General features: G+C 42.7%; 1 protein-coding gene across 1 annotated transcript in view; it reads left to right on the top strand.

The window, feature by feature from the left end:
* The window catches only part of LOC120017788 (VPS10 domain-containing receptor SorCS1-like), a 51,506-nt gene that overhangs the window by 15,875 nt on the left and 21,326 nt on the right, over positions 1-14,305 (top strand). The window contains exons 7-14 of the mRNA XM_038960760.1: positions 177-295; positions 502-591; positions 9,313-9,492; positions 10,597-10,743; positions 10,838-10,940; positions 11,637-11,713; positions 12,146-12,237; positions 12,670-12,777. Coding sequence (XP_038816688.1) covers positions 177-295; positions 502-591; positions 9,313-9,492; positions 10,597-10,743; positions 10,838-10,940; positions 11,637-11,713; positions 12,146-12,237; positions 12,670-12,777 — 916 coding nt within the window. The remainder of the gene's footprint in view (positions 1-176; positions 296-501; positions 592-9,312; positions 9,493-10,596; positions 10,744-10,837; positions 10,941-11,636; positions 11,714-12,145; positions 12,238-12,669; positions 12,778-14,305) is intronic.

The raw sequence follows: 14,305 nt of genomic DNA, 5'->3' as shown, positions 1-14,305 counted from the left end.
TAGAGCTAACACAGAGGGACACATTCCATCTCTGTTAATAGTGGAAATAGAAATTGGCCTCCCTGCTCTTCTGCTTTCTACTATCAATGGCATTAAATGCTAGTCTCTGATTGAATAGTCACAGAGCACTTCTTTTCTCCTGTTACATTGTAGCAATTATTTAACTTCTGTTATAGGATCCCAGTATATAACATGTAAGCTGCAGAACTGCACAGAGGCCAACAAAGGCAGGCCTTTCCCTGGGTTTATCAGCCCGGATTCCCTGGTGGTTCAGGACCAGTATGTATTCATTCAGGTGGGAATTTCAAATGTTTCTGAGGTAATAAAAAGGCACTAAAACTGTTGTGTGAAATACTATCTTAATGTACAGTAACCTTGTAAGGAATAATGACCATAAATCAACAGAGAATGGTATAAAAACTTAAAACTAAGACTGTTACATAATTAGTAGTCTGTCAGCCCAATTTACAGTGATTTACTGTAATACTTTTGTTTCTCTAGGTACCAATGGGTGGCCGGCCTGTCCATTATGTGTCATACAAAAGAAATGCTTTCTTCCCCATGAAGCTACCTAAGTACACATTTCCAAAGGTGGGTATTACTTGTATTACTACTATCCTGTTATGAATCCAGTGAGCAACAGTTTCTTACCCTTTTGAACAGTTTTGATATCACAACACTGATAAAAAATGTTGTTGCTTTTCCTGCTTTCCCAAGGCCAACTTTAATGAAATAATCAGAAAAACATTTAATAGAAAGTATATATACACAGAAAGAAAATATAATGCAACATGTAATGTGTTGGTCCCTTGTTTCATGAGCTAAAATAAAAAATCCCAGGAATGTTCCATACGCACAAAAAGCGTTTTTCTCAAAAATGTGGTGCTCAAATTTGGTTACATCCCTGTTAGTGAGCATTTCTCCTTTGCCCAGATAATCCATCCACCTGACAGGTGTGGCAAATCAAGAAGCTGAATGAACAGCATGATCATCACACAGATGCACCTTGTGCTGGGGACAATAAAAAGCCACTCTAAAATGTGCACACAACACAACGCTACAGATGTTTTGAGGGAACGTGCAATTGGCATGCTGACTGCAGAAATGTCCACCAGAGTTGTTGCCAGAGAATTGAATGTTCGTTTCTCTACCATAAGCCACCTCTAACATCATTAAACAATTTTTTTTCATTATGTCCAACCAGCCTTACAACCACAGACCATGTGTATGGCGTCGTGTCGGTGAGCGGTTTGCTGATGTCAACGTTGTGAACAGAGTGCCCCATAGGGCGGTGCGGTTATTGAATGTGCAGGCATAAGCTATAGACAGTGAACTCAGTTGCGTTTTATCCATGGTAATTTCAATGAAACATGAGGCCCGTTGTCGTGCCATTCATCTACCGCTATCACCTCATGTTTCAGCATGATGATGCACGGCCCCATGTCGCAAGGATATGTACACAATTCCTGGAAGATGATAATGTCCGTGTTCTTCCATGGCCTGCATACTCACCAGACATGCCACCCATTGAGCATGTTTGGGTAGTCTGGATCGACGTGTAAGACACACAGGGTGTTGCAGTTCCCACCAATATTCAGCAACTTCGAACAGCCATTGAAGAGGAGTGGGACAACATTCCACAAGGCCACAATAAACAGCCTGATCTATGTGAAGGAGATGTGTTGTGCTGCATGAGGCAAATGGTGGTCACACCAGATACTGACTGATTTTCTCATCCACGCCCCTACCTGTTTTTTAAGGTATCTGTGACCAGCAGATGCATATCTGTATTCCCAGTCATGTGAAATCCATGGATTAGTGCCTAATTAATTAATTAAAATTAAATGATTTCCTTATATGAACTTTTAACTCATTCAAATCTTTTAAATGGTTGCATGTTGTATTTATATTTTCGCTTTATTTTCTTAGTACAAAACATTTAAGAACATAGACTGACCAGGTGAAAGCAATGATCCCTTACTGATGTCACTTGTTAAATCCATTTCAATCAGTGAAAATTAAGGGTAGGGTTGGGGAGAATTGAAGGACCATGAATGTAATAAGAAACCTTAGGTGCTGACTTAAGGCCTGTAGCAACCACTATATATAATAGAAAATAGCCTTACACCATACATGAGTAATACTAATAAACGGCTAATCGCTAACAGTCATAACAAAAAGCTCATGCATTCTAATGCTAACGGTAGTGCTGATGCTAGCGGGAGCGCGAGTTAGCTAACAACTAGCTAACAACTCAACACACAGTAATTATGCACAATAGACCAAAAAACGTAGCTCCACATAATATGACAGATGCACGCACAATAAACATCAGACATACAGGTATCCAGTCCACAGGAGGAAAAGTTCAGCAGGAGGGAAACTGTGGAAGAGCTCATCAGATTAGGGAAAGCATGTTTCTGACCACACAGCATGCTGAGGTCATAGACTAACTGAATCTGAAGTCCTGGGAACCAAGGCTATTTATAGGCTGAACGAGATGTGGTGATACGTTTTTAGCGTGACCTTGACCAATAAGAAATTAACAAAACTGGGGGTCGTCTGAATAGGAGATTAAGTTGACCGACTAGAACTAACTTGAAGGGACGGCTATAATCAGCCGATTGAAACTGACCATTTTAACATTCAGTGTAGATGAAGGGGAGGAGACAGATTAAAATAGGATTTTTAAGCCTTGAGACAATTGAGATATGGATTGTGAATGTGTGCCATTTGGAGGGTGAATGCGCAAAGACAAAATACAAAATGCGGATTATTCCACCTCCCCGCACTGGTCGGGCTATGGGGAGCATTCAACCAGGTAAGGTTGGGCAGGCTCGGTGCTCAAGGGAGCCAGTACGCCTGCACGGTCCGGTATATCCGGCGCCACCTTCCCGCCCCAGCCCAGTACCACCAGTGCCTACACCACGCACCAGGCTTCCTGTGCGTCTCCAGAACTCTGTTCCTCCTCCACACACTCTCCCTATGGTGCGTGTCTCCAACCCAGTACCTCCAGTGCCGGTACCATGCCCAGCGCCGTCTGAGCTGCCTGCCTGCCCAGCGCCATCTGAGCTGCCTGCCTGCCCAGCGCCGTCTGAGCCATCCGTCTGCCCAGCGCCGTCTGAGCCATCCGTCTGCCCAGCGCCATCCGAGCCGCCCGTCTGTCCCGAGCCGTCAGAGCCGCCCGTCTGTCCCGAGCCGTCAGAGCCGCCCGTCTGTCCCGAGCCGTCAGAGCCGCCCGTCTGTCCCGAGCCGTCAGAGCCGCCCGTCTGTCCCGAGCCGTCAGAGCCGCCCGTCAGTCAGGAGCCGCTAGAGCCGTCCGTCAGTCAGGAGCCGCCAGAGCCGCCAGCCAGTCAGGTGCCCCTCTGTCCTGAGCTACCTCTCTGTCCTGAGCTACCTCTCTGTCCTGAGCTACCTCTCTGTCTAGGGGGGACTTTTGTGAAGGTTCCTAGACCAGGGTCGGGGGCGAGGGTTGCCACTCAAAGGACGCTAAAGAGGGGGACAAAGACAATGGTGGAGTGGTGGCCTCGTCCTGCGCCGGAGCCGCCACCGCGGACAGATGCCCACCCAGACCCTCCCCTTGAGTTTTAGGGGTGCGTTCGGAGTCCGCACCTCAGGAGGGGGGTACTGTCACGTCCTGACCATAGTGCTTATGTGTTTTGCTTGTTTTAGTGTTGGTCAGGACGTGAGCTGGGTGGGCATTCTATGTTGTGTGTCTAGTTTTTCTGTTTCTGTGTTCAGCCTAATATGGTTCTCAATCAGAGGCAGCTGTCAATCGTTGTCCCTGATTGAGAATCATATATAGGTGGCTTGTTTTGTGTTGGGATTTTGTGGGTGGTTGTTTCCTGTGTCAGTGTTTGTGCCACACGGGACTGTGATGGTTGGTTCGTTTGTTGTTTTGTATTTTGTCTAGTTTTCGTGTTATTAAATCATGGAAACTTACCACGCTGTACATTGGTCCTCCGATCCTTCTCGCCTCTCCTCGTCCGATGAGGAGGACGACTTAGACTGCCGTTACAGAAAGCCCTGCCTCCAGCTGTTTGCTTTGAAATTCTAGGGACAATTAGGAGGCCTGCGTCTTGTGACCGTAGCGTACGTGTAGGTATGTACGGCAGAACCAAATCGGAAAGATAGGTAGGAGCAAGCCCATGTAATGCTTTGTATGTTAGCAGTAAAACCTTGAAATCAGCCCTTGCCTTAACAGGAAGCCAGTGTAGGGAGGCTAGCACTGGAGTAATATGATACAATTTTTTAGTTCTAGTCAGGATTCTAGCAGCCGTATTTAGCACTAACTGAAGTTTATTTAGTGCTTTATCCGGGTAGCCGGAAAGTAGAGCATTGCAGTAGTCTAACCTAGAAGTAACAAAGCATGGATTCATTTTTCTGCATAATTTTTGGACAGAAAGTTTCTGATTTTTGCAATGTTACGTAGATGGAAAAAGCTGTCCTTGAAACAGTCTTGATATGTTCATCAAAAGAGAGATCAGGGTCCAGAGTAACGCCGAAGTCCTTCACAGTTTTATTTGAGACGACTGTACAACCATCAAGATTAATTGTCAGATTCAACAGAAGATCTCTTTGTTTCTTGGGACCTAGAACAAGCATCTCTGTTTTGTCCAAGTTTAAAAGTAGAAAGTTTGCAGCCATCCACTTCCTTATGTCTGAAACACAGGCTTCTAGAGGGCAATTTTGGGGCTTCACCATGTTTCATTGAAATGTACAGCTGTGTGTCATCCGCTTAGCAGTGAAAGTTAACATTATGTTTTCGAATGACATCCCCAAGAGGTAAAATATATAGTGAAAACAATAGTGGTCCTAAAACGGAACCTTGAAGAACAGACCGAAATTTACAGTTGATTTGTCAGAGGACAAACCATTCACAGAGACAAACTGATATCTTTCCGACAGATAAGATCTAAACCAGGCCAGAACTTGTCCGTGTAGACCAATTTGGGTTTCCAATCTCTCCAAAAGAATGTGGTGATCGATGGTATCAAAAGCAGCACTAAGGTCTAGGAGCACGAGGACAGATGCAGAGCCTCGGTCTGACGCCATTAAAAGGTAATTTACCACCTTCACAAGTGCAGTCTCAGTGCTATGATGGGGTCTAAAACCAGACTGAAGCATTTCGTATACATTGTTTGTCTTTAGGAAGGCAGTGAGTTGCTGCGCAACAGCTTTTTCAAATTTTTTTGAGAGGAATGGAAGATTCGATATAGGCCGATAGTTTTTAAATATTTTCTGGGTCAAGGTTTGGCTTTTTCAAGAGAGGCTTTATTACTGCCACTTTTAGTGAGTTTGGTACACATCCGGTGGATAGAGAGCCGTTTATTATGTTCAACATAGGAGGGCCAAGCACAGGAAGCAGCTCTTTCAGTAGTTTAGTTGGAATAGGGTCCAGTATGCAGCTTGAAGGTTTAGAGGCCATGATTATTTTCATCATTGTGTCAAGAGATATAGTACTAAAACACTTAAGTGTCTCTCTTGATCCTAGGTCCTGGCAGAGTTGTGCAGACTCAGGACAACTGAGCTTTGGAGGAATACGCAGATTTAAAGAGGAGTCCGTAATTTGCTTTCTAATGATCATGATCTTTTCAGTCAATAATACAGTAGAAAAATAAGTCTATATACAATGTGAGCAAATGAGGTGAGATAAGGGAGGTAAAGGCAAAAAAAGGCCATGGTGGCGAAGTAAATACAATATAGCAAGTAAAACACTAGAATGGTAGATTTGCAGTGGAAGAATGTGCAAAGTAGAAATAGAAATAATGGGGTGCAAAAATAAATAAATACAGTCGGGGAAGAGGTCGTTGTTTGGGCTAAATTATAGATGGGCTATGTACAGGTGCAGTAATCTGTGAGCTGCTCTGACAGCTGGTGCTTAAAGCTAGTGAGGGAGATAAGTGTTTCCAGTTTCAGACATTTTTGTAGTTCGTTCCAGTCATTGGCAGCAGAGAACTGGAAGGAGAGGTGGCCAAAGGAGGAATTGGCTTTGGGGGTGACCAGAGAGATATACCTGCTGGAGCGCGTGCTACAGGTGGGTGCTGCTATGGTGACCAGCGAGCTGAGATAAGGGGGGACATTACCTAGCAGGGTCTTGTAGATGACCTGGAGCCAGTGGGTTTGGTGACGAGTATGAAGCGAGGGCCAGCCAACGGGAGCGTACAGGTCGCAGTGGTGGGTAGTATATGGGGCTTTGGTGACAAAACGGATGGCACTGTGATAGACTGCATCCAATTTATTGAGTAGGGAATTGGAGGCTATTTTGTAAATGACAACGCCAAAGTCGAGGATCGGTAGGATGGTCAGTTTTACGAGGGTATGTTTGGCAGCATGAGTGAAGGATGCTTTGTTGCGAAATAGGAAGCCAATTCTAGATTTAACTTTGGATTGGAGATGTTTGATGTGAGTCTGGAAGGAGAGTTTACGGTCTAACCAGACACCTAGGTACATATACATATACATATACTCCTTCTTATGTATATACTGTATTGTATTCTATACTACACCATTGACTGTTAAACAGCCATCTCCAGCACATCAGAGGCTGCTGCCTATAGACATAGATTAGGAATCACTGGACACTTTAAGGAAATTTAACACTCGCCACTTTAATAATGTATCTTGCATTTCTCATCTCATATGTGTAAACTGTACTCTATACTATTCTACGGTATCTTAGTCACTTTAATTGTTTGTAAATATTGCATCACTCAATCAATCAATCAATCAAATGTATTTATAAAGCCCTTTTTACATCAGCCAATGTCACAAAGTGTTGTATAGAAATCCAGCCTAAAACCCCAAACAGCAAGCAATGCAGATGTAGAAGCACAGTGGCTAGGAAAAACTTCCTAGAAAGGCCAGAACCTAGGAAGAAACCTAGATAAGAACCAGGCTCTGAGGAGTGGCCAGTCTGGCTGTGCCGGCTGGAGATTATAACAGAACATGGCTAATCACCCATCTCATTTAAACTCAGCAAAAAAAGAAACAACCCTTTTTCAGGACCCTGTCTTTCAAAGATGATTCGTAAAAATCCAAATAACTTCACAGATCTTCATTGTAAAGGGTTTAAACACTGTTTCCCTTGCTTGTTCAATGAACCATAAACAATTAATGAACATGCACCTTTGGAACGGTCGCTAAAACACTAACAGCTTACAGACGGTAGGCAATTAAGGTCACAGTTATGAAAACTTAGGACACTAAAGAGGCCTTTCTACTGACTCTGAAAAACACCAAAAGAAAGATGCCCAGGGTCCCTGCTCATCTGCGTGAACGTGCCTTAGACATGCTGCAAGGAGGCATGAGGACTGCAGATGTGGCCAGGGCAATAAATTGCAATGTCCGTACTGTGAGACACCTAAGACAGTGCTACAGGAAGACAGGACGGACAGCTGATCGTCCTCACAGTGGCAGACCATGTGTAACAACACCTGCACAGGATCGGTACATCCGAACATCACACCTGCGGGACAGGTACAGGATGGCAACAACAACTGCCCGAGTTACACCAGGAACGCACAATCCCTCCATCAGTGCTCAGACTGTCCGCAATAGGCTGAGAGAGGACTCAGGGCTCAGGGCTTGTAGGCCTGTTGTAAGGCAGGTCCTCACCCGACATCACCAGCAACAACATCGCCTATGGGTACAAACCCACCGTTGCTGGACCAGACAGGACTGGCAAAAAGTGCTCTTCACTGACGAGTCATGGTTTAGTCTCACCAGTGGTGATGGTCAGATTCGCGTTTATCGTCGAAGGAATGAGTGTTACACCGAGGCCTGTTCTCTGGAGCGGGATTGATTTGGAAGTGGAGGGTCCGTCTTGGTCTGGGGCGGTGTGTCACAGCATCATCGGACTGAGCTTGTTGTCGTTGCAGGCAGTCATTGCAATGCCACCAGCCATACTGCTCGTTCTGAGCGTGATTTCCTGCAAGACAGGAATGTCAGTGTTCTGCCATTGCCAGCGAAGAGCCCGGATCTCAATCCCATTGAGCACATCTAGGACCTGTTGGATCGGAGGGTGAGGGCTAGGGCCGTTCCCCCAAGAAATGTCCGGGAACTTACAGGTGCCTTGGTGGAAGAGTGGGGTAACATCTCACAGCAAGAACTGGCAAATCTGGTGCAGTCCATGAGGAGGAGATGCACTGCAGTACTTAATGCAGCTGGTGGCCACACCAGATTTTGACTGTTACTTTTGATTTTGACCCCCCCTTTGTTCAGGGACGCATTATTCCATTTCTGTTAGTCACATATCTGTGGAACTTGTTCAGTTTATGTCTCAGTTGTTGAATCTTGTTATGTTCATACAAATATTTACACATGTTAAGTTTGCTGAAAATAAATGCAGTTGACAGTGAGAGGACGTTTCTTTTTTTGCTGAGTTCATGTATACTGTACTCTATACTATGCCACTGTTTCTTAGTCCAATTCCACTCTGACATATATGTATGTATATTCTTAATCTATGTTTTTTGCGGTATATGTTGTGAAACTGTTAGATATTACTTTTTAGATATTACTGCACTGTCGGAGCTAGAAGCACAAGCATTTCGCTACACCCGCAATAACATCTGCTAAACATGTGTATTTAAACAAATAAAATTGATTTGATTTGATTGATTTGATATGTGGGAACTCCTTCAAGACTATTGGAAAAGCATTCTTCATGAAGCTGGTTGAGAGAATGCCAAGAGTTTGCAAAGCTGTCATCAAGGCAAAGGATGGCTACTTTGAAGAATCTCAAATATAAAATATATTTTGATTTGTTTCACACTTTTTTGGTTACTACATGATTACATATGTGTTATTTCATAGTTTTGATGTCTACACTATTATTCTACAATGTAGAAAATAGTACAAATAAATAAAAACCCTTGAATGAGTAGGTGTGTCAACCTTTGACAGGTACTGTATGTAGAGACTGCATGTTTGTTAATATAAAAAATGGCTTAACTTGCCCCACTCTCCCCTACAGTTGTGTGCAGAATTACGCCACTGGACACTAACGGGAATTCAACGTAAAAAAAACAACAAAAAAACATGTCGTTTGATTTAAGTTAAAACTTGGGTGAAAAAAAGACAAACATCACAGAAATTCCCTTAAGTTGATGAATTTTTGCAAATCCGATCAGTTTTCAACGCTGATTCAAAATCATCACATTGCATTTTCTAAATGAAATAACATGGAAACAACGTTAATTCAACCCATTTGTGGTCATTGGGTTCCACTGCAGTCCTGAAACAAAATCCCTAAGGAAAATAATGTTTGTATTGTATGGTATAGGATCCTAACTAATAATTTATTTCCAGGACTTGCAGATAATCAGCACAGATGATAACCAGGTGGTGGCAGCAGTGCAGGATTGGCACCAGAATGACTCCTACAACTTGTACATGTCAGAGGCCCGCGGTCTCTTCTTCACTCTGGCCCTGGAGAACGTAGTGAGCAGTGGGGGACCAGAGGGCAACGTTATGATAGACCTCTATGAGGTATGTAGCAACGGCTTAGTTAGAGTGCCATCCCTGTTTGTATGCACACTACCACTTCTGACAAGAGGTCTCAACCTTTATGGCACAGATGGTACTGGAGTGCCCTTGCCTTGTAACAGCTGGGCATCTTTTTGAAGCATCGATCCCGGCTGTTCCCCCTTATTTCATATGTTAGTAATTTAAGCGAACACATACTGTACATCAATCATGAAGACCTGCCATATCCAAGTATGCAGCGTTATTAGAATATATTAGCATACATTTACTCATACAATATCAGATCGTTATAATCTACATCTATGAAGTATAGAGTTTTGTTAGCCATTAACTAGCAGGTCCATGCGTAACCAAGATGATCTCATTTTATAAGGTACAGTATGTATCATTGTTACGTTAGCACATTTCCAGGTCTACACACAATAATTCTTGATTCACTTCTACTATATTAACTTCAGCTACTGTAGAACCTGCACCCATATCTGTCTTCACTGACCGCTAGGTATAGCGCTACTGACGACCCTACAAAGCAATGCCTACCCGCACATGTAATCAGCACTGATTACCTTCATCCTGAACTAGCAGTAAAAGCTACTCATGTAATTACGTTAATACAACCATACAGCCTAGATAGCTATCAGCAACGATTACTCTCATTGCTCATTGTCTCCATTAAAACCAGAATACGTGTTGAAGCTCACAGGACCAAACACACTGACTGTAAACCCTTTTTGTAAAGGCACTCTGAATATGTATAGGAAATGGCTTATCCAGTAATGCTACGAAAGGTCATAGACATTTCTTGATACAAAATGTGTGCACTCTGGATTGAGGAGCAGGATGTACTGGAGTGAGTGCTGTGTGAGTGCAGTGCATGCATCTCCGTTTGTAAATACAAAGAAATAGAAATGTCTTTGGGCTCCGCCATATGTTGTTTTCACTCTGCAGAGACCCACAGATGGTCCAAAGTAGTGCTCCCTGTCAGAAATGCTATCGCGTTCCACCTCAAAACTAAGGCTTCAGCTTTACTTATGTTTGAATCATTTACAGTTGTAGCTTTTGACCCTCAATATTTTTTTAATGTCTCTGTTTCTCACGTGTTCCTAGGTAGCAGGGATAAAAGGGGTGTTCTTGTCAAATAAAGTTGTCGAGAACGAAGTGAAAACATTTATCACTTACAATAAGGGGCGAGACTGGCGTCTTCTACATGCTCCTACCACTGATCTGAGCGGTACCAGACTCTACTGTGTACAGGTGAGTCTGCATTTGCAAGTGAGCAATATCTGAAAACGTGTAACAGTTGTGGTCTATAAACCACCTTATGTCTTTTTGTTTTGGTATTTTTTAGCCCTATTGTTCATTGCACCTGCATCTCCATGTGTCTGACAACCCGTACACTTCTGGAAACATAGTCAGCAAAGAATCAGCTCCAGGAATTATAGTGGCATCAGGTAAGCACTATTTGATAACTTTAGTTTTTTTTTTTAGCAATGCCCACAAGGACCTCTGCTCTCCCTCAGAGGGGTATAGAACAAAGCAGGATCAATTACTTAGCCAGCTAACTTTGATAAACAACCAGAAATAACTATAGATTTTCTTGTTCATTAAGAAAGATAAACTTAGATATGTATTTTAGGTTATTGAGTCAATTTGACCATGCCAATTTCAAGCTTATCTTTCCAATTTTTTATTTTTTATTTCCAAATAATTAGGCAAGTTAACTGGCTAACTCCTTGATCCTGCTTTGTAGTATAGGCCTATGGTTCCCAATTTGCAGTTTTTATACAACTCTTGCACTTTGCTCTTTTTCCACTGTTAAAGACCCCTGTTATCTTGCTGGCAATTCTGCCTTAAAACCATTTGGTCAGATCTGTTTGCACTGTGAAATTGATCACAGTATGCCTGCACATCTATACTCACAGATGGTTGACAAAAACAGATATTGAAGAAAAGATTGGAATGTCTGAATGTCTCAGTAAATACTCACTTTTTAGGAGAGCTGTAGCCTGATGCAGTGTGTATGCATCTTTATTTTTATTTAATTGTTCATTAAATATTTTGTAATGTGGGATGAGAAAGCATAAAATGAAAGTTCATAATTGTTCAATGTGTTTACACTGTAACTATGCTATACCTTCTACATCAAGGTACCATTGGGCCTGAGCTGACCGCCAATAATGTCAGCATTTTCATCACCTCAGATGCTGGCAACACTTGGAGAGAGGTACTGTGATTGAAAGAGACAGGCGCCACTGAAGTGTGACACAAAATCAAGACGACAGACACATAGAAGAAAAGATCAATCGGCTTATGACTCAATCATTTGGAGGAGGGAGCAAACTCTGAATGAATGATGCATGATATAGATTGACATTACCCTTGATCACACGCCATGGGCAGTTATTATTATTTTCCTATACAGCTTCTTAGGAGCAGTTTTTATTTGATGAGCCCTCTTTAAAAAAATGTATATATGATATGTTGCATGTGCTATGTTGCTGTGTTTCATGTGCTATGTAGCTGTGTTGCATGATATAGTAGAATAGCAGTATAGTCATGAAATATTATGGTCTATTACTCATCAAAAGTGTACATGAAGGTTATGTACATCTCTGACCTCTGTGAAAATGTGATGAAATCCTGTCCCTGTTTGTAGGTATTTGAGGAGGAGTATAGCATCCTCTTTCTTAACCAGGGCGGTGCCCTAGTGGCCATTCGACACACACCTCTCCCCATCAGACACATTTGGTATTGTTTCCTTTAACATTCAACTTCGTGCACACTGTTAAATTATCAACATTGATTTACGTTTGTCTATTTAAATGTTTTATGGACTGTATTATGTACAGATGTTGGATCTTAATTTGAGCCAGTTTACTACAGCAGGAAAATAATCCTGCAGCAACATGAAATGTGAATTATTATGTGGATTGTACTGAACTGACATTTTTTGTAGGGATTGATACATTTTCCGTAAGGGAATATCAAGTCAGAAATGTCTAAATGGAAATTACAAACTTCAGAAGCCTTTTCAAACCTCAAATACACTGCATTGCAGAAATGTTCTCCTGCAACAGGGTGATCAAATGAATTACAGTATAATCTATGCACTACAGTATAATTCTATGCACAGTGAGGGATCCACATGTATGAGAAAAAACATGTTGTTTCTCCATCCAGGTTGAGTTTTGATGAGGGAAGACACTGGAAGAAATTCAGCTTTACCTCCTCTCCTCTCTATGTAGACGGAGTCTTAGGAGAGCCAGGGGAGGACACCCTCATCATGACGTAAGAATCAAAACAAATGCCATATGGATATAGTATGTATTATGCAATGCACTGAAAGTTTATTGGATGCTTGGAGAAGAAAAAAAGTTTGTTTCTATTTTCTCTTTGTAATCACAAACATCCCTTGTGCCCAGCTCCTTTTTTACTTGCACTTCTACAGTCGTGGCCAAAAGTTTTGAGAATGACGCAAATATACATTTTCACAAAGTCTGCTGCCTCAGTTTGTATGATGGCAATTTGCATATACTCCAGAATGTTATGAAGAGTGATCAGATGAATTGCAATTAATTGCAAAGTCCCTCTTTGCCATGCAAATTAACTGAATCCCCAAAAAACATTTCCACTGCATTTCAGCCCTGCCAAAAAAGGACTAGCTGACATCATGTACGTGATTCTCTCGTTAACACAGGTGTGAGTGTTGACGAGGACAAGGCTGGAGATCACTCTGTCATGCTGATTGAGTTCGAATAACAGACTGGAAGCTTCAAAAGAAGGGTGGTGCATGGAATCATTGTTCTTCCTCTGTCAATCATGGTTACCTGCAAGGAAACACGTGCCGTCATCATTGCTTTGCATAAAAAGGGCTTCACAGGCAAGGATATTGCTGCCAATAAGATTGCACCTAAATCAACCATTTATCGGATCATCAAGAACTTCAAGGAGAGTGGTTCAATTGTTGTGAAGAAGGCTCCAAGGCGCCCAAGAAAGTCCAGCAAGCGCCAGGACTGTCTCCTAAAGTTGATTCAGCTGCATGATCGGAGCACCACCAGTACAGAGCTTGCTCAGGAATGGCAGCAGGCAGGTGTGAATGCATCTGCATGCACAGTGAGGCAAAGACTTTTGGAGGATGGCCTGGTGTCAAGAAGGGCAGCAAAGAAGCCACTTCTCTCCAGGAAAAACATCAGGGACAGACTGATATTCTGCAAAAGGTACAGGGATTGGACTGCTGAGGACTGGGGTAAAGTCAATTTCTCTGATGAATCCCCTTTCCGATTGTTTGGGGCATCCGGAAAAAAGCTTCTCCGGAGAAGACAAGTTGAGCGCTACCATCAGTCCGGTGTCTTGCCAACAGTAAAGCATCCTAAGACCATTCATGTGTGGGGTTGCATCTCAGCCAAGGGATTGGGCTCACTCACAATTTTCCTAAGAGCACAGCCATGAATAAAGAATGGTACCAACACATCCTCCGAGAGCAACTTCTCCCAACCATCCAGGAACAGTTTGGTGACGAACAATGCCTTTCCCATTGAGAACTTGTGGTCAATCCTCAAGAGGCGGGTGGACAAACAAAAACCCACAAATTCTGACAAACTCCAAGCATTGATTATGCAAGAATGGGCTGCCATCAGTCAGGATGTGGCCCAGAAGTTAATTGACAGCATGCCAGGGCGGATTGCAGAGGTCTTGAAAAAGAAGGGTCAACACTGCAAATATTGACTCTTTGCATCAACTTCATGTACTTGTCAATAAAAGCCTTTGACACGTATTAAATGCTTGTAATTATACTTCAGTATTCCATAGTAACATC

The sequence above is a fragment of the Salvelinus namaycush genome, chromosome 22 (assembly GCF_016432855.1).
Source record: "Salvelinus namaycush isolate Seneca chromosome 22, SaNama_1.0, whole genome shotgun sequence".
NCBI classification, from domain to species: domain Eukaryota; kingdom Metazoa; phylum Chordata; class Actinopteri; order Salmoniformes; family Salmonidae; genus Salvelinus; species Salvelinus namaycush.
The sequence above is the reverse complement of the archived record's forward strand: the minus strand, read 5'-3'. Positions and strand labels throughout refer to the sequence as shown.